The following is a 17286-nucleotide window of genomic DNA, read 5'->3' as shown; positions in this document are numbered from 1 at the left end:
ACATCTATTTGTATTTGCATTACCCAACTATGAAGTGTCTATTCATTTCTTTGCTTAGTTATCTATATAGTCTATGTTTTTCTTATTAAAAAAAAAAACCTTGAGGACATTATGCTAAGTGAAATAAGTGAGTCACAAAAGCACAAATACTGCACAATTTCACTTGTATGAGGTACCTAGAGTGGTCAGATTCACAGTGACAGAAAGTAAAAGAGTGGTGGCCAGGGGCTGGAGAGGTGGGGGGAGGGCAAATGGGAGGCTATTGTTTAAGTGGTACAGAGTTTAAGTTTTGCAAATGAAACAAGTTCTGGAGACTGGCTGTGTGATAATGTGGATGTACTTAACACTACAGAATTGTACACTTAAAAATAGTTAAGATGAGAAATTTTGTTATGTATATTTTACCACAATTAAAAATTAAAAAATTTTAACTATTTCAGGAAAAAAGGTTTTTCTGATTAGAAAAGTGTAATGTCTACTGTAAAAATTAAAATATTTTATAACTATATGATCTATAAAGTGAAATTTCTCTTATAATCACTGCCCCCATAATCTGTTATCACTTTTTATATATATATTTATCCAGACACTTACATGCAACTAACATATATACATATGTAATTATTATTTTTAACAGAAATAAGGCATACTATACATACTGTTCTGCAACTTGTTATGTATAATTATTACTTTTAACAGAAATAAGGTCATACTATACATACTGTTCTGCAACTTGTTCTCCACTTAACAGTGTATTTTGGATTTCTTCCCATATCACCACATAGCACTCTAAATCATTCTTTTTATTGGTTGCATAGTATCAATACTCCTAGAATCTTCCTGTTTTAAAAACTATTATAAAAGAAACAAATCAATAGGGGGGAAAACAAATCAGAACACCTGATGGTTTGGGACCCATTCAACCTGGAGTTACTTTGGGTCTGTGCCTCTCTTGAGTACACCCAGAGTGAAGCTTTGGACTGAACAAGGCTCCTACGTGTCACATAGCCCTTGTGCTCTACAGAAAATGCAAATTAGATTGTCTTTCTTACCAAGTCCACTTGAGCCACAAAATCAGACTGCTGCTTTCACAATTTCTAAAAGGACACATTTTCTTATTAGGATTCCCTGATGTCTGGGTAAAAGTAAAACCTACATTTCCATAGGAATTATGTGTCAAAATGCCATCTTCTCAAAGCACATTCAGAAAGATGAACACTAAGTGGGGTGAGGAGGATAGAAAAAAGCCCCTAATCTTGCAACCCTTGCTTGTCAGAACTCTCATTAATATTAATGTGGTGCTATAAAATTCCACAGAGATAAAATGAAACACTTTTACTTGTTAACAAGATTTCAGGGAAACTTAAAAACCTGTAGAATCCAAATCTCCATAGCTCTAAAAAATATAAATCATTTAGTGATTGCAATGCCTCAGAAAGAGCTTAGTTTCAGTGGATAATTAAGGAGAGATAAAATACACATAGTACTGCTAAAGAAAACATTCTATTTGGTTAAATTGAGACCAATAAAATAAATATAATAACAGCAATATTTATTTACTCTTTAGATGGTTAAGAAATGCTTTACAAATGGGACTTAAGACAAAAGCATTGATTGATGGATTCTTTCCAAATACAAGCTATGACAGTTGAACAAATAACCTCCCTACAAATTTCAAAAAATTTTATGTACTTATATACATTTTTAGTTGTAGGTTTAGAAAAACACTACTTAATATATTCTGTTGATACATATTAGGAACATTTTCTTCCTCCCTCCCTCCCTTCTTTCTTTCCTTCCTTTTTTTTTTCTTAAGTCAGATTTAGCTGAAGGAAAAACCATAGCTAACAATTAGTTCAGCAGCACTCGACTAAAGCCAAGGTATGTTAGTCTCTAAATATCTGTACAATCAGTGAGCAGATACCCAAATAAATTATTTAAAAATGAAATTCAATGAAGTCTATTTAAGCTAACTGGTTTATTTTGTAAAATCATGTTTGTAAGAGGACCATATACTGTAGAGGAAGAGTTTAAATGCTGTCTTAAATTGAAGTTAAATGTACAGAATACACATAAGTGTACCATAAAGTTAAGTGTATTTAAGATATAATTTTGATACACCATTGAGCACAAATAGCTCAGTAAAGGGAAATAAAAATACCAAGGTATGAACGACTGTATTGTTGAATTTTGTGTATGGTTTATGACTATTTGTATTAGTTGGGTTTTGAAAGTACAGATAGTAAAAAACATCTTACGCAAAGCACGTGAACGCTGACACAGCCGCCGCGCTCCCTCCTGAGCTTCCTCCAGTTATGAGCCAATGTGAATCCTCACTCTCACCATGAGACTTCTGCTTCCTCTTTTCTCTATATTGTTTTGAATAACTCCAGGGGTTTTTAACTGGTCCAAATATGCCATCTGTGCTTCCAGATCTGAGATGAAGAAGTGAAGCAAGATATCTTAATACAATTCATTTTATGTAAAATTTTCATCTCCTGATTGTATTATTTGCTTCTGACACTGTATAATCCACTGTAACTTGAATTAGAAAAGGTAGGAAGCCTGCTTAGATGTACCTTTCTTTAATTAGACAGTTGAGGAGGTGAAGGAAGGGAAGTAAAAGCATTTGTGGTGGAAAGTAGGAAAAAACTAGTCTGCTAAGAAAAGAAAATTTTTATCCCAATTGATCATCTAATTCAGCTTAGGATGATTTCCTTCGTAAATTAAGGTCTTCCAGTTGAAGAGTGTCACAAAACATCCAAACAGTTAACAAGTAGTCTTTTGAAGGAATTCCTCTGTTAATCAGAAGTTTTAAGAGGCAAATTCTCCGGTGGTCCAGTGGTTAGGACTCTGCACTTCCACTGCAAGGGGCAACTAGGATCCACCCCTGGTCGGGGAACTAGGATCCCACGTGCTGCGTGGGGAAGCCAAAAAAATTTTTTTTTAATAAACATAAATTTAAAAAGTCAATTACATTTCTATAAACGAACAATGTTAAACAACTAGAAATTGAAAAGAAAGCACCATTTTCTATAACATAAAAAAAACATGAAATAGGGCTTCCCTGGTGGTGCAGTGATTGAGAGTCCACCTGCCGATGCAGGGGACACGGGTTCGTGCCCCAGTCTGGGAGGATCCCACATGCCGCGGAGCGGCTAGGCCCGTGAGCCATGGCCACTGAGCCTGCGCATCCGGAGCCTGTGCTCCGCAACAGGAGAGGCCACAATAGTGAGAGGCCCGCGTACCGCAAAAAACAAACAAAAAAACATGAAATACTTGGAGATATATCAGATGTGCAAGATTTATATACAGAAATCATAAAAACATTGCTGAGAAAAATTAAACTCTAAATAAATGGAAAGATATACAGAATTCATAGGTCAGAAGGCACATATTAAGATGTCAATTTTCTACAACTTGATCTATAAATTCAATACCACCACAATCAAAATCCTATCAAGCTTCTCTGTAGAAATTAGTAAGCCAATTCTAAACCTTATATGGAAACGCAAAGGATCTAGCATACGTAAAATAATTTTGAAGAGGAACAACAAAGTTGAAGAACTCTTATTACCTAATTTCAAGGCTTACTATAAAGCTACAATAATCAAGATAGCGTGATACTGGATACACAGATCAAAACAGAATCCAGAAATGAACCTATATATGTGTTCAACTGATTTTTAAAAAATTAATTTATTTTTGGCTGCATTGGGTCTTTGTTGCTGTGCGTGGGCTTTCTCTAGTTGCAGCGAGTGGGGGCTACTCTTCATTGCAGTGTACGGGCTTCTCATTACATCTGATTTTTAAAAAATTAATTAATTTATTTTTGGCTGCATTGGGTCTTTGTTGCTGTGCGTGGGCTTTCTCTAGTTGCAGCGAGCGGGGGCTACTCTTCATTGCAGTGTACGTGGCTTCTCTTGTTGGGGAGCACAGGCTGTAGGCACACGGGCTTCAGTAGTTGTGGCTCGCAGGCTCAGTAGTTGTGGCTTGCACGCTCTAGAGCGCAGGCTCAGTAGTTGTGGCGCACAGGCTTAGTTGCTCCGGGGCACGTGGGATTTTCCGGGACCAGGGCTCAAACCCGGGACCGCTGCATTGGCAGGCGGATTCTTAACCACTGTGCCACCAGGGAAGCCCCTGTTCAACTGATTTTTGACAAAGGAATCAAAGTAATTTAATTTGAATTCTTATACAAATAGTCCCAGATCTATAGGACAGACATATGTAAAAAAACTGAACTCTGGCTTTCTTCAAATCATGTACAAAATAATTAACTCTGGGATTTTCCGGGACCAGGGCTCAAACCCGGGACCGCTGCATTGGCAGGCGGATTCTTAACCACTGTGCCACCAGGGAAGCCCCTGTTCAACTGATTTTTGACAAAGGAATCAAAGTAATTTAATTTGAATTCTTATACAAATAGTCCCAGATCTATAGGACAGACATATGTAAAAAAACTGAACTCTGGCTTTCTTCATATCATGTACAAAATAATTAACTGGATCACAAGTTTAAATGTAAGAACTGAAACTATAAAACTTCTAGGAGAAAACATAGGATAAAAACCTTTATGACCTTGGGAAAGGTAACAATTTCTTTGAAAAGACAAAAACGTAAGTCATTAAAGAAAATGATGAACTGGACTTCATCAAAATTAGAAACTTTCACTCTTTGAAAGGCATGTTCAGAGAATGCAAAGACAAGCCAGAGATTCAGAGAACATATTTTCAAATCACCTATCTGATAATGGACCTGAATCCAGAATATATGGAAAAAACTATTATAACTCAGTAAGACGACAACCCAACTTTTAAAAAAGGGCAAAAGATTTGAATAGATACTTCACTGAAGATATATGGGAGCAAAATAAACACATGGTGTTTAACATCGTTAGTCATCAGGGAAATGCAAATTAAAACTAAAATGAGATACGACCTATTAGCAGAACATAATCTCATGGAGGGTCTGAGAAACTGGCATTAGAGTCCTCAAGAAATCACCTCACTACTTTTAGGTACCTACACTTAATGAAATTAAAGATACAGATGAAAGAAATACAAGAAGAGAAAATTTCAATTTTACTTACCCCATAGCAAACTCATCTAAGTTTGTTTTTCCCATTAGTAGAGCTCCCTGATCCAACAGCTTCTGAACTACTGTAGCATTGTAAGGTGGTACATAACCTGAAAAAAATTCAGTTATTTTCTTCTTTTTTAAAAAAAATTGAGGTACAATTGATTTACAATGTTATATTACAGGTGTACAACATAGTAATTCAAAAATTTTATAGAGTATACTCCATTTAAAGTTATTATAAAATGTTAGAATTTTATTATAAAATTCCCTGTGCTGTATAATATATTCTTGTAGTTTATTTTATACACAGTAGTTTGTACCTCTTAATCCCCTCCCCTACCTTGCCCCTGTCCTCTTAAAAATTCAGTAATTTTTATCATAGGAAAGAAAACAGGGAACATGTAAATCATATACAAGAAACAAAATTTTAAACTGCAATTAAGCAATTCATATTGACATGTTAATTATTCCTAATTTAAGTAGTAGGTTGTACTTTCTTCTGAAAGTTAATTTTTTCGACTGCTAATTGCTATGTTTTCCAAAGAAAGTCTATATATTCTGTCTTTACATCCTAAAACTATTGACTTTTAACAGTTAGTACTACAAAGTATTGAATGAGATGTACCCAATTCATTTGAAACTAATCACAAATCATTATTTTGCTCATTGTACTTGACTTTCTCTTCTCAGATGTGCAAATACCATGGTAATTTTTATCTATTTCCAGCAGGAATAGATCTTCGTTGTCAATTAAAATTTCCTCTATCTAGTGTATATTCCCAGACAATTAACAAGTCTACCTATCAGAGGAACTTGGGGTATACACCTCATAGAATGTTAGTTTTAGTACACAGTACCCTAAATATGCTTTTTCCATTTCTTTTTCCTCCTTGGATCCAAATATCTTGATAAATATGATTCCTTTTTGACCTACTAAACTTTAAAAAATTAAGCTTCACTATACTAAGTATAGTGATAGATGGAGGAGTCAGGAGATAAAAATAACCAGACAGGGCTTCCCTGGTGGCGCAGTGGTTGAGAGTCCGCCTGCCGATGCAGGGGACACGGATTCGTGCCCGGGTCCGGGAAGATCCCACATGCCGCGGAGCGGCTGGGCCTGTGAGCCATGGTCGCTGAGCCTGCGCGTCTGGAGCCTGTGCTCCGCAACGGGAGAGGCCACAACAGTGAGAGGCCTGCGTACCGCAAAAAAACAAACAAACAGAAAAAACCAGACAGTAGATGCTAATAAATCCTCATACCATTTGCAAAAGAGGGGGAATGACAGCCACTTTTTACTTATTTCTGTGTTACCAACGAGTGGGTGTTAGAGGTCACTTAGCATGTTTGTGATCAGTTATCAAGTCTTCCTAAGTAGGATGCATCCATTAAGCAGGCCTACCCCTGAAGAATAATTTTGCATTCTGAAAGAGCAAATAGTAAAAAGGTAATATTCTACCCTAAGTTATTTCCTTCGCAAATATAATCAGTCTGAGAATATCTTTGTGCTTTAGTATCTTATCTTTAATTTAAACTGAAAAATACCTAGTTTTATAAAACAATGCTCTGGTCAGTTAAACTTTACCTTTCAGCATGTTTGATGCACATGTTGTCTCAATGCCGGCCGTGCTAAAGTTGTCTTTTACCGCAACAGGAATTCCATCTAAATCCCCAAGTGAGTGACCTGCATTAAAAAGCCAAAAGAATAGAAGAAATACTGGATTGGCCAAAAAGTTTGTTTGGGTTTTTTCATAGCATCTTATGGGAAAAGCCAAATGAACTTTTTGGCCAACCCAGTATCTAATTCAAAATACAGACATTAATAATAGTTATTAAAATAACTACTAGTTTTTGCTAAAGATACGTCTTCAGAAATCAAATTTGTGTTAGAAATTATTACAGTTGGACATTATACCCATTAGCCTCATTTTTATTATACCTCATGGCCAGTTCTTTTTTTAAAAAAAAAAATTTATGTATGTATATATTTATTTATATTTAAAAAATTTTTGGCCATGCCGGCTGGCTTGCAGGATGTTAGCTCCCCGACCAGGGACTGAACCTGGACCCCCAGCAGTGGAAGCTCGGAGTTCTAACCACTGGATCGCCAGGGAATTCCCCAGTTCTTTAAATAAGGGAATTTTTTATGTTTAAAGCTCCACTTGCCAAATGGAGACTGCTACATCCAATTAAACTCTTTCTCTTGGGATGTCACAATTAAGTATAATTCAAAGTAATTTACCTTTCTTATATCTTTTCTCTGATTCTTCAGCTTGCTTTAAGGCCACCTCTTCTGATACAGTAATGTAAGCATTTAGAATCTTGGTCTTCTTGATAAGGGAGAGACATCTTTGACAGAGCTCAGTTGGAGTAACTAGGCCTTGTTTCAGTGCCTCAGAAACCTAGAGTATACACAATTCAAAAACCCTTTGCCAAGTCCGCAGAAGTTTCAAATGTTACACTGAGGCGTGCAGATAGAGTGGTTAAGTATAAAAATTTAAAGTGAGGCTTGGATTCAAAACCAAGAGAACCTATCAAGTCTACATTTACTTAGGGTGGTGAATAAGGGTAACATATTGGTCAGCTGAAAGATGGGTTGGAGGACACCACAGTCATAGCCCTAGCTGAGGAACTCGACATCAGGCTTGAACAAACAAGATCATTGGTTTAGGTAAGCCGCCCTGTCTAGAAGTAGAGGTCCAGTGTGGGTGAATCATGGATTAGGGTAGATAGTGTACAGAGAGAAGCTTAGCTGCAACACAGGCCATCCACAGTGCAAAAAACAGAATGAACTAGACAAGGCATTACAGGACTTTATGGCCCCAAATAAGTGATCTTTATTAAACAGACCTTTTTATCTATTGGAGAATTCAAGCAAGAGCCACTACAAATTGAGAGAAATCCTTGTAAAATATGGGTTCAAAAGCCAACTAAAAACAAGCTTTTCTAAAATCTGTCTTTGATGCATTAGGAAGGCTAGTAAAGAACGCGTTAAAATAAACTGCACTTCAAGTGACCAGAACTTGCATATTGACAGTAAGTAAAGCCTAAGGTGAAGTGATGACTTGTAATACTTCCTGTAGGAAGTAATAATAAATACTTACTAATTGAATAAAAGGAATGAATAACAAGAAGTCAAAGAATGATACCAAGTCTTTAGAGACCATCTGAAAAGAGTTGGATAAGATGGTAGCTCAGACAAGGGGGATGGGGGGAAAAGTAACATTTTCTGAATATTTACCAAGAGCCAGGCACTGTTGTGGCTTTAGATTCATTATTACTTTATTTAGCCCTTAAAACAACCACTTAGGGCTTCCCTGGTGGCACAGTGGTTAAGAATCCGCCTGCCAATGCAGGGGACACGGGTTCGAGCCCTGGTCCGGGAAGATCCCACATGCCATGGAGCAACTAAGCCCGTGCGCCACAACTATTGAGCCTGCGCTCTAGAGCCAGCGAGCCAGCGAGCCACGACTGAGCACGTGAGCCACAAGTAGTGAAGCCCGTGCACCTAGAGCAACAGAAGCCACCACAATAAGAAGCAAGCCCGTGCACTGCAACGAACAGTAGCCCCCGCTCGCTGCAACTAGAGAAATACCGTGCACAGCAACGAAGACTCAGTGCAGCCAAAAAATAAACAAATAAATAAATTTATTAAAAAAACAAAAAAACCCCAACCACTTAAGTTATTATTAACCTCATTTTATAGATAAAGAAACTGAAGCTAAGAGAGGTTAAGTGATGTGTCCAAAGTCACAGAAATAGTAAAGGGTAACTTAACAGGTAGTAATAGTAAAAGTTAACAGGTAACTAACTGCTCCTTCATCATTTCTCTCTGCACCAGTGGAAGCTTAGCTTGTCCTGTATGCTGACTGTATTTCCACGTGTCCTATATACATCAAGCAATAGGAATTTGCATTTAGGGGAAAATCTGCAAATGATCTGCTCTAGGCTGTTGAATAAATCATCAAAGTGGTGGTATTCTTAGGTCTGAGGGTTTTAGCCAGAAAAGCAGTGCAAATAGGCCATTGAGAGGACCCCTAACACTGATGCACAAGAGGAGGAAAGGGCGGCCATGGGGATGCTGGGGGAGGGGTTCAGGATGGGGAGGGGCAGCTGGGCTCAACTTAAAGGAGGTAACCTAGCAACAAGAAGAGATATTTCTGTTGAACGGTTTGTATGAGATGTAAACTCTTTAGAAGAGAGAAACTGGAGAAAAAGAAACGACAGCAGTGTATTGTAATGTTGTAAACATGGAGTGGGCTTATGTAAATAGGCTGAGTGCAAGCGTCAGAACTAGCAAAAACGGAAAGCTGGAGACACAGAGAGGTATATAGACAGGCCTACCCCGGAGCAAAATTATAAAAATGAGGAAAATTATGCCTGCCATTTTCTCTTCTTCTTTGCCTCCCTTCAAGTCCCCTAATGCCCATTATCCTCAAGTTGCCTTCTGACTTGCCAAGTGATATGAGAATAAGAGGTAAGGAACTGCAGTTATGGTTACAAGGGCAAGAAATGAGACTGTCTGGGAGCATTCTTTTTATTTATTTATTGAAGTATAGTTGATTTATAATGTTGTGTTGGTTTCAGGTGCAAAGCACAGTGATTCAGTGATACATAAAAATATATCTATTTTTTCCAGATTCTTTTCCCTTATAGGTTATGACGTAGTATTGAATATAGTTCCCTGTGCTATAAAGTATATAGTTACCTATCTTATATATAGTGTGTATACGTTAATCTCAAGCTCCTAATTTATCCATCTCCCCCACGCCCCTCCCCTTTGGTAACCATAAATTTGTTTTGTCTGTGGGTCTATTTCTGTTTTGTATATAAGTTCATTTGTATAATTTTCTTTTTTTGTAGTTTCTACATATAAGCAATATCATATATTTGTCTTTCTCTGTCTGGCTTACTTCACTTAGTATGATAATATCTAGGTCCATCCATGTTGCTGCAAATGGCATTATTTCATTTTTTATGGCTGAGTAATATTCCATTGTATATATGTACCACATCTTCTTTATCCATTCATCTGTTGATGGACATTTAGGTTGTTTCCATGTCTTGGCTATTGTAAATAGTCCTGCAATGAACATTGAGGGGTGTGTATTTTTTCGAATTATGGTTTTCTCCAGATATATGCCCAGGAGTGGGACTGCAGATCATATGGTAGCTCTATTTTTAGTTTTTTAAGGCTGCGCCATACTGTTCTGGGAGTACTCATTTTATTTTTTATTTATTTAAAAATTTTTTTATTTTCTTTATTTTTTTGGGCTGCGTTGGGTCTTAGTTGCAGCATGCTGGGTCTTTGTTGAGGTGTGCAGGATCTTTCGTTGCAGCGTGGGCTCTTCCTTGTGGTGCACGTTTCTCTCTAGTTGTGGTGCGCGGGCTTCTCTCTAGTTGTGACATGCACAGGGTCCAGAGCACATGGGCTCTGTAGTTTGTGGCATGCAGATTCTCTCGTTGGGGCACGTGAGCTCAGTAGTTGTGGCGCGTGGGCTTAGTTGCCCTGTGGCATGTGGGATCTTAGTTCCCCGACCAGGGATGGAACCTGCATCCCCTGCATTGGAAGGCGGATTCTTTACCCTGGACCACCAGGGAAGTCCTTGGGAGTACTCATTTTAAATGGTAATCTTTGTTAGGATCATTTTTAGGAAATTTAGATTTGACAAACTCAATAAGGGTATTGGAGAAGAGAAATGAAAACAAAGATGCTAATTAGCTAGAATGGATTAGATGTAAGGATTATGACATAAAAATAGTACAGCTCTCCTGGAGCAAAACTAAAGGTATCATATCTGTATATAAGATGAAATCAACTAGAAAAGTTTTCTCTTCCCTCTTTTCTCAAAACCCCCAGCTCATCTGAAGCACAGGCCTTGAAGGAGATTATATTACTCTCTCTGGTGTGTTAATCTACAGTCTCCCTGATACTCCTTTTCATTCACTGAAGTTTTTAGCAGCTGGTTTGCTGTAATATTCTTTTCTATGGCTCCTGTTGCTCTTTTTGTTGACTTCAAACTTCAAGTCAGGTACACGGACACCTGGCCTCTCCGTTCCTGACCTCACTTCACACAAACTCTTCCTTCACCTCACCCCAGTTACCAGCTCACATGGTCATTAGCCCAGACTATATCATTACCAACATCTGTATCATCTCCCAAACCTCAGTTCTAATTAACCCACATCTCTTGTCCCCTGAGCTCATTTACTCTACTACCCAAATGGTCAGCAAGAAAACGGGGAACAGGGACTTCCCTGGTGGCACAGTGGTTAAGAATCCGCCTGCCAATGCAGAGGACATGGGTTTGATCCCTGGTCCAGGAAGATTCCACATGCCATGGAGCAACTAAGCCCGTGCGCCACAACTACTGACGCCCGTGTGCCTAGAGACCATGCTCTGCAACAAGAGAAGCCACCACGATGAGAAGCCCTCGTGCTGCAACAAAGAGTAGCCCCTGCTCACCGCAACTAGGGAAAAGCCCACGTGCGGCAACGAAGACCCAACACAGCCAAAAAGAAATAAATAAATATTTTTTAAAAAAAGAAAGCAAGAATATGGGGACCTCAGTCCTACAAACACAAAGAAATGGATTCTGCCAACCAGTGAGGTGGAAAGAGGATCCCAAGGCATCCAAAGAGACTGCGGCTCTGGCTGGCATCTTGATTTCAGCCTTGTGAGACTCTGAGTAGAGAACCCAGCTACTCCATTCCTGGATTCCTGACCCACAAAACTGTGAGATGATAAGATTGTGTGTGTGTTTTAAGAATGTGTTATTTTAAGCTGAAAAGTTTATACTAATTTGTTACACAGCAGTAGAAAAGTAATATATCTTCTTAGAAAAATTAAGAAATCTCCCTCAGGAACCATTCTTCTTAGAAAACAGGGGAAGAGAAAACGGTAAATACATATAATCTAGTAATTTTGTCACTGTAACAAAATTAGTGTCAATAAGGGCACTTGGTTCTAGGCATTATCCTAGATGTTTTATATTTCATTTAATCTTCATATCCACACTAAGAGGCTGATATTATTTCCATTTTACAGATAAATTACTGAAGTTCCTGCTTAAAATCACATAGCTAGAAAGTAGCAGAGCTGGTTCCACTTTACAGATAAATTACTGAAGTTCCTGCTTAAAATCACATAGCTAGAAAGTAGCAGAGCTGGGATTCAACCAAGGCCTGATCTTGTTTCCAAAGCCCATGCTCTGGACCACTATATTCTACTACTTCTCTATGCAGGCTGTTACAGCATTTACTCCTCTGTAGCAAATAGAGAACATTTTGTTAACTTTACAGATAACATCAAAGCTTCACTTAGGAAAAGAACTGTCTTTCAAAAGAAAAACTGTCTTGATAAATGCTGAAGGTATAGAAGAGCCCTTGAAAGCTGAGTGTCTGGTTGACTGGTACTCTCTTTAACACACTCACTTAACATTCATGCTTTTTGTCTCCATTGTTCCAAGAAATAGCACATCAAGATCACCAGTAACCTCCACATTCCTAAATCCAGCAGTCATGGCCCAGTCCAGCAGCACTCAGCATTCAACACAAGACATCACTCCCTCCTTGAAGCACTTCTTTTTCACTTGTACTTCGGGACATCAAGCCATCCTGGTTTTCCTCTTGCTTTACTGGCCACTCCTTCAAGTCTCCTTTGCGGGCTCTGCTTCCTACTGCTGACCCCTAAATGTTGGAAAGTTTTAGGCCTTGTTCTATATTTACACTCAGATCTCATCTGACCATATAACTTCAATTATGTCCTCTACTCTGGACAATTTATATCCTCATACCTAGCTTCTTTCTTGATCTCCACTTTCCTATATCTACCTGCTTAACTGACATCTTCGCTTGGATATCTTTAGAAGCATCTCAAAATTAACATGTCTTGATAACTTTCTCCTCACAACATGCTCCCTGTAGAGTCTTTCCCATCTTGATAAATGTTACCATTTTTCCAATTGCCCAGGCCCCAAACCTAAGCATCCTCCTTGATTCATCTCTTTTCCCTCAAATCCCATATCCAATCCATCAGAAAGCCATACCTTAAAAAACTAACACCTGGGTTTCCCTGGTGGTGCAGTGGTTAAGAATCCGCCTGCCAATGCAGATGACACAGGTTCGAGCCCTGGTCCAGGAAGATCCCACATGCCACGGAGCAACTAAGCCCGTGAGCCACAACTATTGAGCCCGCGTGCCACATCTACTGAAGCCCGCGTGCCTAGAGCCTGTGCTCTGCAACAAGAGAAGCCACCACGATGAGAAGCCCGTGCACCACAAACGAAGAGTAGCCCCTGCTCGCAACTAGAGAAAACCTGCGCGCAGCAACGAAGACCCAGCACAGCCAAAAATAAATAACTAAATAAAATTTTAAAACCCCAAAACAACAACAAAAAAAACGAACACCCACTTTGCATTACCTCTCCTCCCATCACCTCATCCATGCTGCCATCAGCTCTTGACAATGCAACGACCTTCTAACTGGTCTTCCTGCTTCCCTACTTGCTTTCCTATAGACCATAATCCTGAATAACCTGAAGGAGCTTTTTAATTTTTAAGTCAGATCATGTCCAAAGACTCACAACTTCCCAGAGGATTTGCATTACATTTAGAATAAAATCCACACTCCTTAACATGGCCGGAAAGGTAATCTGGTTCTTGCTTATCTATAACCTCATCTCCCACTACTCTTCTCGTTCAGTTCTCTTGGGTCTGCTGGCCTTCCTGCTATTCCTTGACCACATCAAGTTTGCTCTTGCTTCAGAGACATCGCACTTTTATTCTTTCCTCTGCCTGGAACACCCTTCTCCCAGATGTTCCCAGGGCTCACCCTTCTCATCCTTCAGGTCTCTACTAAATATCACCCACTCAGTCAGCGAAACCTTCCTTGACCACTCTATCTAAAACATCCATCTCTCCAACTAATTCGCACACTATAGCCTGCTTAACCTTTTTTCATAGCACCTACACTACCTGAAATTCTATTATTTACTTAAAGAAACTTATTTAATGCCTGCTTCCCCACAAAAATGTAGGCTTCATGAGGGCAGGAATTTCTGTCTTCAATGCTAATCCCCAGTGTCTGGAACACAGAGGTGCTCAATAAATGTTAATTGAATGAATAACTGAGTTGTTTAAATTCTGGACTCTATTTTCCCATAGAACAGTAATTAAATATTCTTGGGCTAGACCCTCAAGAAGCCTACTGGATATATAATTAACTTTCTTTAACATAACAGTAATCATTTAACATAACTTTAGGGTTAATAATATTAGCCTGGCATCTGGTTCCTAGAAATACTGGGATCATGCCACAAGAAAGGGAGGTGAAAGTAAGACTCTTCCCCTTACTGAGTGTACCTGGGTAAAATTTACAAGTAGCAGTTATACCTCCTATTTGGCATTTTACCTCCTTTTAGTGCTTCCTCCTAGGGCTCCTCTACTGCCCTAAGCCTCCACTTAGGCCCCCCAAATTGTCTCAAAATGCCATAGTTTCCAGCCCCTCCCTCAGTCCCCTCCCCCACAAAATTTTCCCTTTCCTTAACTGATTATCTCAGCCAGGGTGTGATGGAGAGAAATCTGATTGAACTATAATAATTCACAACAGTGGATAAATAAATCATTCAACCTTCCCAAGCATCTTTACATATTTAAAATAGAATGTGTACTAAATTAATTAATCTCTAACTGGTAGAATTTAGGGCATTGGTACAATGATATGGAAAGAACAGAGTGGACAGAAGATATATTATGGGCTGGGAAAATAAGCAAATAATGTTTTCCACATAATAGGCATCAATAAATATTTGTTAAAAGAGTGATTAAGTGAAAGTAATCATGCCAAGGCAATTTCCTGACTACCCTTGGGTCAGCTTCCCTTTTCCCCCTTGAGGTAAAAGTTGTTTCTGACAGTGGCTCACTGGACATTAGGAAGGGGTGGCACAAAAAAGGTAGTGCTGGGGGAAAGGGCAGAAAAAGAAAGTACCGTATTTTTTAGGTTATATTTCATTTTAAAACAACTTTGGAGTTAAAAAGTTTTTAATTTTTAAAAGCAAATTGGCTTCTTCACTGACAGTATAGGCAAGAAACAATTTAGGATAGTAAAGCAAAAATGTATTTAGGGGAATAACTATTATTTAAAACCTGTGGATTTAAAGTTCTCATAATTTACAGCTTTCTAAAAGGCTGCCAGCTGGAAAAAGAAAAAAAAGACTTCCCAGGTGAAGATACAAATGAAGATGGAAGACGGGGTAGGTCCTCAATTGCTACTTATCAGCAGAATCACCTGGAACCCAAGTTAAACCATACACTCTGGGCCTTACCACACTAACCTTCCTAAGTGGGACACAGCTGTAGTTTTAAGGCGGGCCGAGGTGATTCTGATAGCGGTGGGCCTGCAGACAGCTCTGCAGGTTGAGAGATCAGAAAGCAAGGAGATCGGAACTAAAGCCCTAACAGCAGGGATAAAGTGAGAGAACGGATCCCAGACATAAGTTCAAAAGAGAACTAACACGGCTTAGTGACTTCCTGGATATGACCTATGAAGAAGAATCTTAAGGGCACCTGGAATAACAGTTGTGCCGCTAAAAACAGAATATTAAGAATTCCATAATTAGGTTTTTGTTTGTTTTTTATGATGGAGATTGAGACGCAAGAGGTGATTCTGTTACAAGGATGAAGTCAGCTTTGGTTAGATTCATCAAACTCTTGTGGGAGTTTTGGAAGCGATGTCCACTAGACATTCACAAATATAGCCTAGAGTTCAAAAACGATGTCCAATTAATGGAGACACGGGTAAGAGAATCACTGGTATCTTGGTGGTAGTTGAAGCTTGAAGAATGAATATGTCCAGGAGGGAAAAATGCTAAGAATCACTAGTTTGGCTTTTGCAAGGGACAGATTTGCGGGCTTCTTAGTGAGGACTGCATCAGATGTGTGTAGCGGACAAGAGAGACTGACATGGACCAGCCAAATTCCCCTTATCTGGCTGAGACCAGCCAGGGCCCCACGCAGTCAGGGCAAACGAATAATCGAGAGAATCCACTGTTCCCTTCCACCCCACAGCGCGGCGGTGCAGAAGCCTCCCCCGCGGAGATCCTAACTCCTGAACGGATATAAGGAGCACAGCCTAAGGACCCGGCGGTCCGAATCCCCCACCAAGTTCCAGGGAAGGAAGCGGCGAGGCTGACCAAGATGCGCGCCGGCCGGGGGACGCCACGTCCACGTGAACAAGAACTCCGCGAATCTTCCCCGACCTCCCTGGGCCCTCAGCAGACAATTCCACTCACTTCTCGGAGGGTCCGGCCCAACATGCTCCTCGTGTCCCACCCGCCACCACAGGGGATTGATGTCAAGGAGGAAGAAGAAAGGTCAGCTGCCGCTGCCGGTATTACGCGGGCGCAGCCATTTGCCAGCGAACCTGTCAGCACCGAGTACTCAGATTGGTCGAATTGCAGCCCGAGGAAAATGATCTTTGCACGCGATTGGCTGGCGCCGCTAAGGAAGTCCTGCGGGGAAGTAGAGTTGGTGGCAAGGAGACTCCGGGCGTCGCGGCGGGAGCCTGGAAGTGTGTGAATTTCTCTGACATCCAGATCGCGAGCGGAGTCGGCTTCTCCCGCAGAGAGCTCCCGGGACAGGGCAGGATTCTAGCGGTTTTGTTTTTGTTTTTAAGAGGAGGGGGTGTAAGGGAGGAGGAGAATGGACAGAATATTGACTGGAACGTTAATTGGAGCATTTCAGATGTGAAGAGTAGAGTAGTTCCGTACTCTTTCTTCAGTTGCTCCATCAGTCTAACTTCATTTTTGAATTCTCAACTTTGAAACCGGCCAGAGTGTTTGGCAGAATTTGACCGAATTCAGGTGTGAGGGTTTGAGCCAGTATAAGTGCCTTTTAATTAGGGCACGCAATTCAACCACTGTTTACGATGGGATTTCTGAAGACCTGTGTACTTAGAAGAAATGCATGCACTGCTGTTTGCTTCTGGAGAAGACAAGTTGTACAGAAGCCTTCAGTTAGAAAGATTAGTACTACGTCTCCAAGGAGCAGTGTCATGCCCGCTTGGGTGATAGATAAATATGGGAGTAATGAAGTGCTTCGATTTACTCAGGACATGATGATACCAATGATACACTATCCAAATGAAGTCATTATCAAAGTTCACGCTGCGAGTATAAATCCTATAGATGTTAATATGAGAAGTAAGTTTCA

At 39.7% G+C, this 17286-nt stretch overlaps 2 protein-coding genes across 6 annotated transcripts in view; one reads left to right on the top strand and one right to left on the bottom strand.

Annotated features, from left to right (window-relative positions):
• Positions 1-16487, bottom strand: part of QRSL1 (glutaminyl-tRNA amidotransferase subunit QRSL1) — a 29820-nt gene extending 13333 nt beyond the window's left edge. For all 4 annotated transcript variants that reach the window (XR_003004545.1, XM_024755118.1, XM_024755136.1 and 1 more), the window contains exons 1-5: positions 16368-16487; positions 7319-7478; positions 6662-6760; positions 5090-5186; positions 2259-2435 (exon numbers count right to left, since the gene is read on the bottom strand). Coding sequence is in view for 3 of the 4 variants with exons in the window: in XM_024755118.1 (XP_024610886.1) it covers positions 2259-2435; positions 5090-5186; positions 6662-6760; positions 7319-7478; positions 16368-16391 (557 nt within the window). In the remaining variant the exon portion in view is untranslated. The remainder of the gene's footprint in view (positions 1-2258; positions 2436-5089; positions 5187-6661; positions 6761-7318; positions 7479-16367) is intronic.
• Positions 1-17286, top strand: part of RTN4IP1 (reticulon 4 interacting protein 1) — a 166607-nt gene that overhangs the window by 103608 nt on the left and 45713 nt on the right. The window contains exon 1 of one of the 2 annotated variants that reach the window (XM_024755143.1): positions 16583-17276. The exons of the other annotated variant lie outside the window; for it this stretch is intronic. Within the exon in view, the coding sequence (XP_024610911.1) occupies positions 17003-17276 (274 nt within the window). The 5' untranslated portion in view covers positions 16583-17002. Of the gene's footprint in view, positions 1-16582; positions 17277-17286 lie in introns of those variants that run through there. 2 annotated transcript variants of the gene reach the window in all.

The sequence above is a fragment of the Neophocaena asiaeorientalis genome, unplaced genomic scaffold, assembly GCF_003031525.2.
Source record: "Neophocaena asiaeorientalis asiaeorientalis breed wild unplaced genomic scaffold, Neophocaena_asiaeorientalis_V1.1 scaffold105, whole genome shotgun sequence".
In the NCBI taxonomy this organism is placed as follows: Eukaryota; Metazoa; Chordata; class Mammalia; order Artiodactyla; family Phocoenidae; genus Neophocaena; species Neophocaena asiaeorientalis.
Note: the sequence above shows the minus strand (reverse complement) of the source record. Positions and strands in the feature narration are given on the sequence as shown.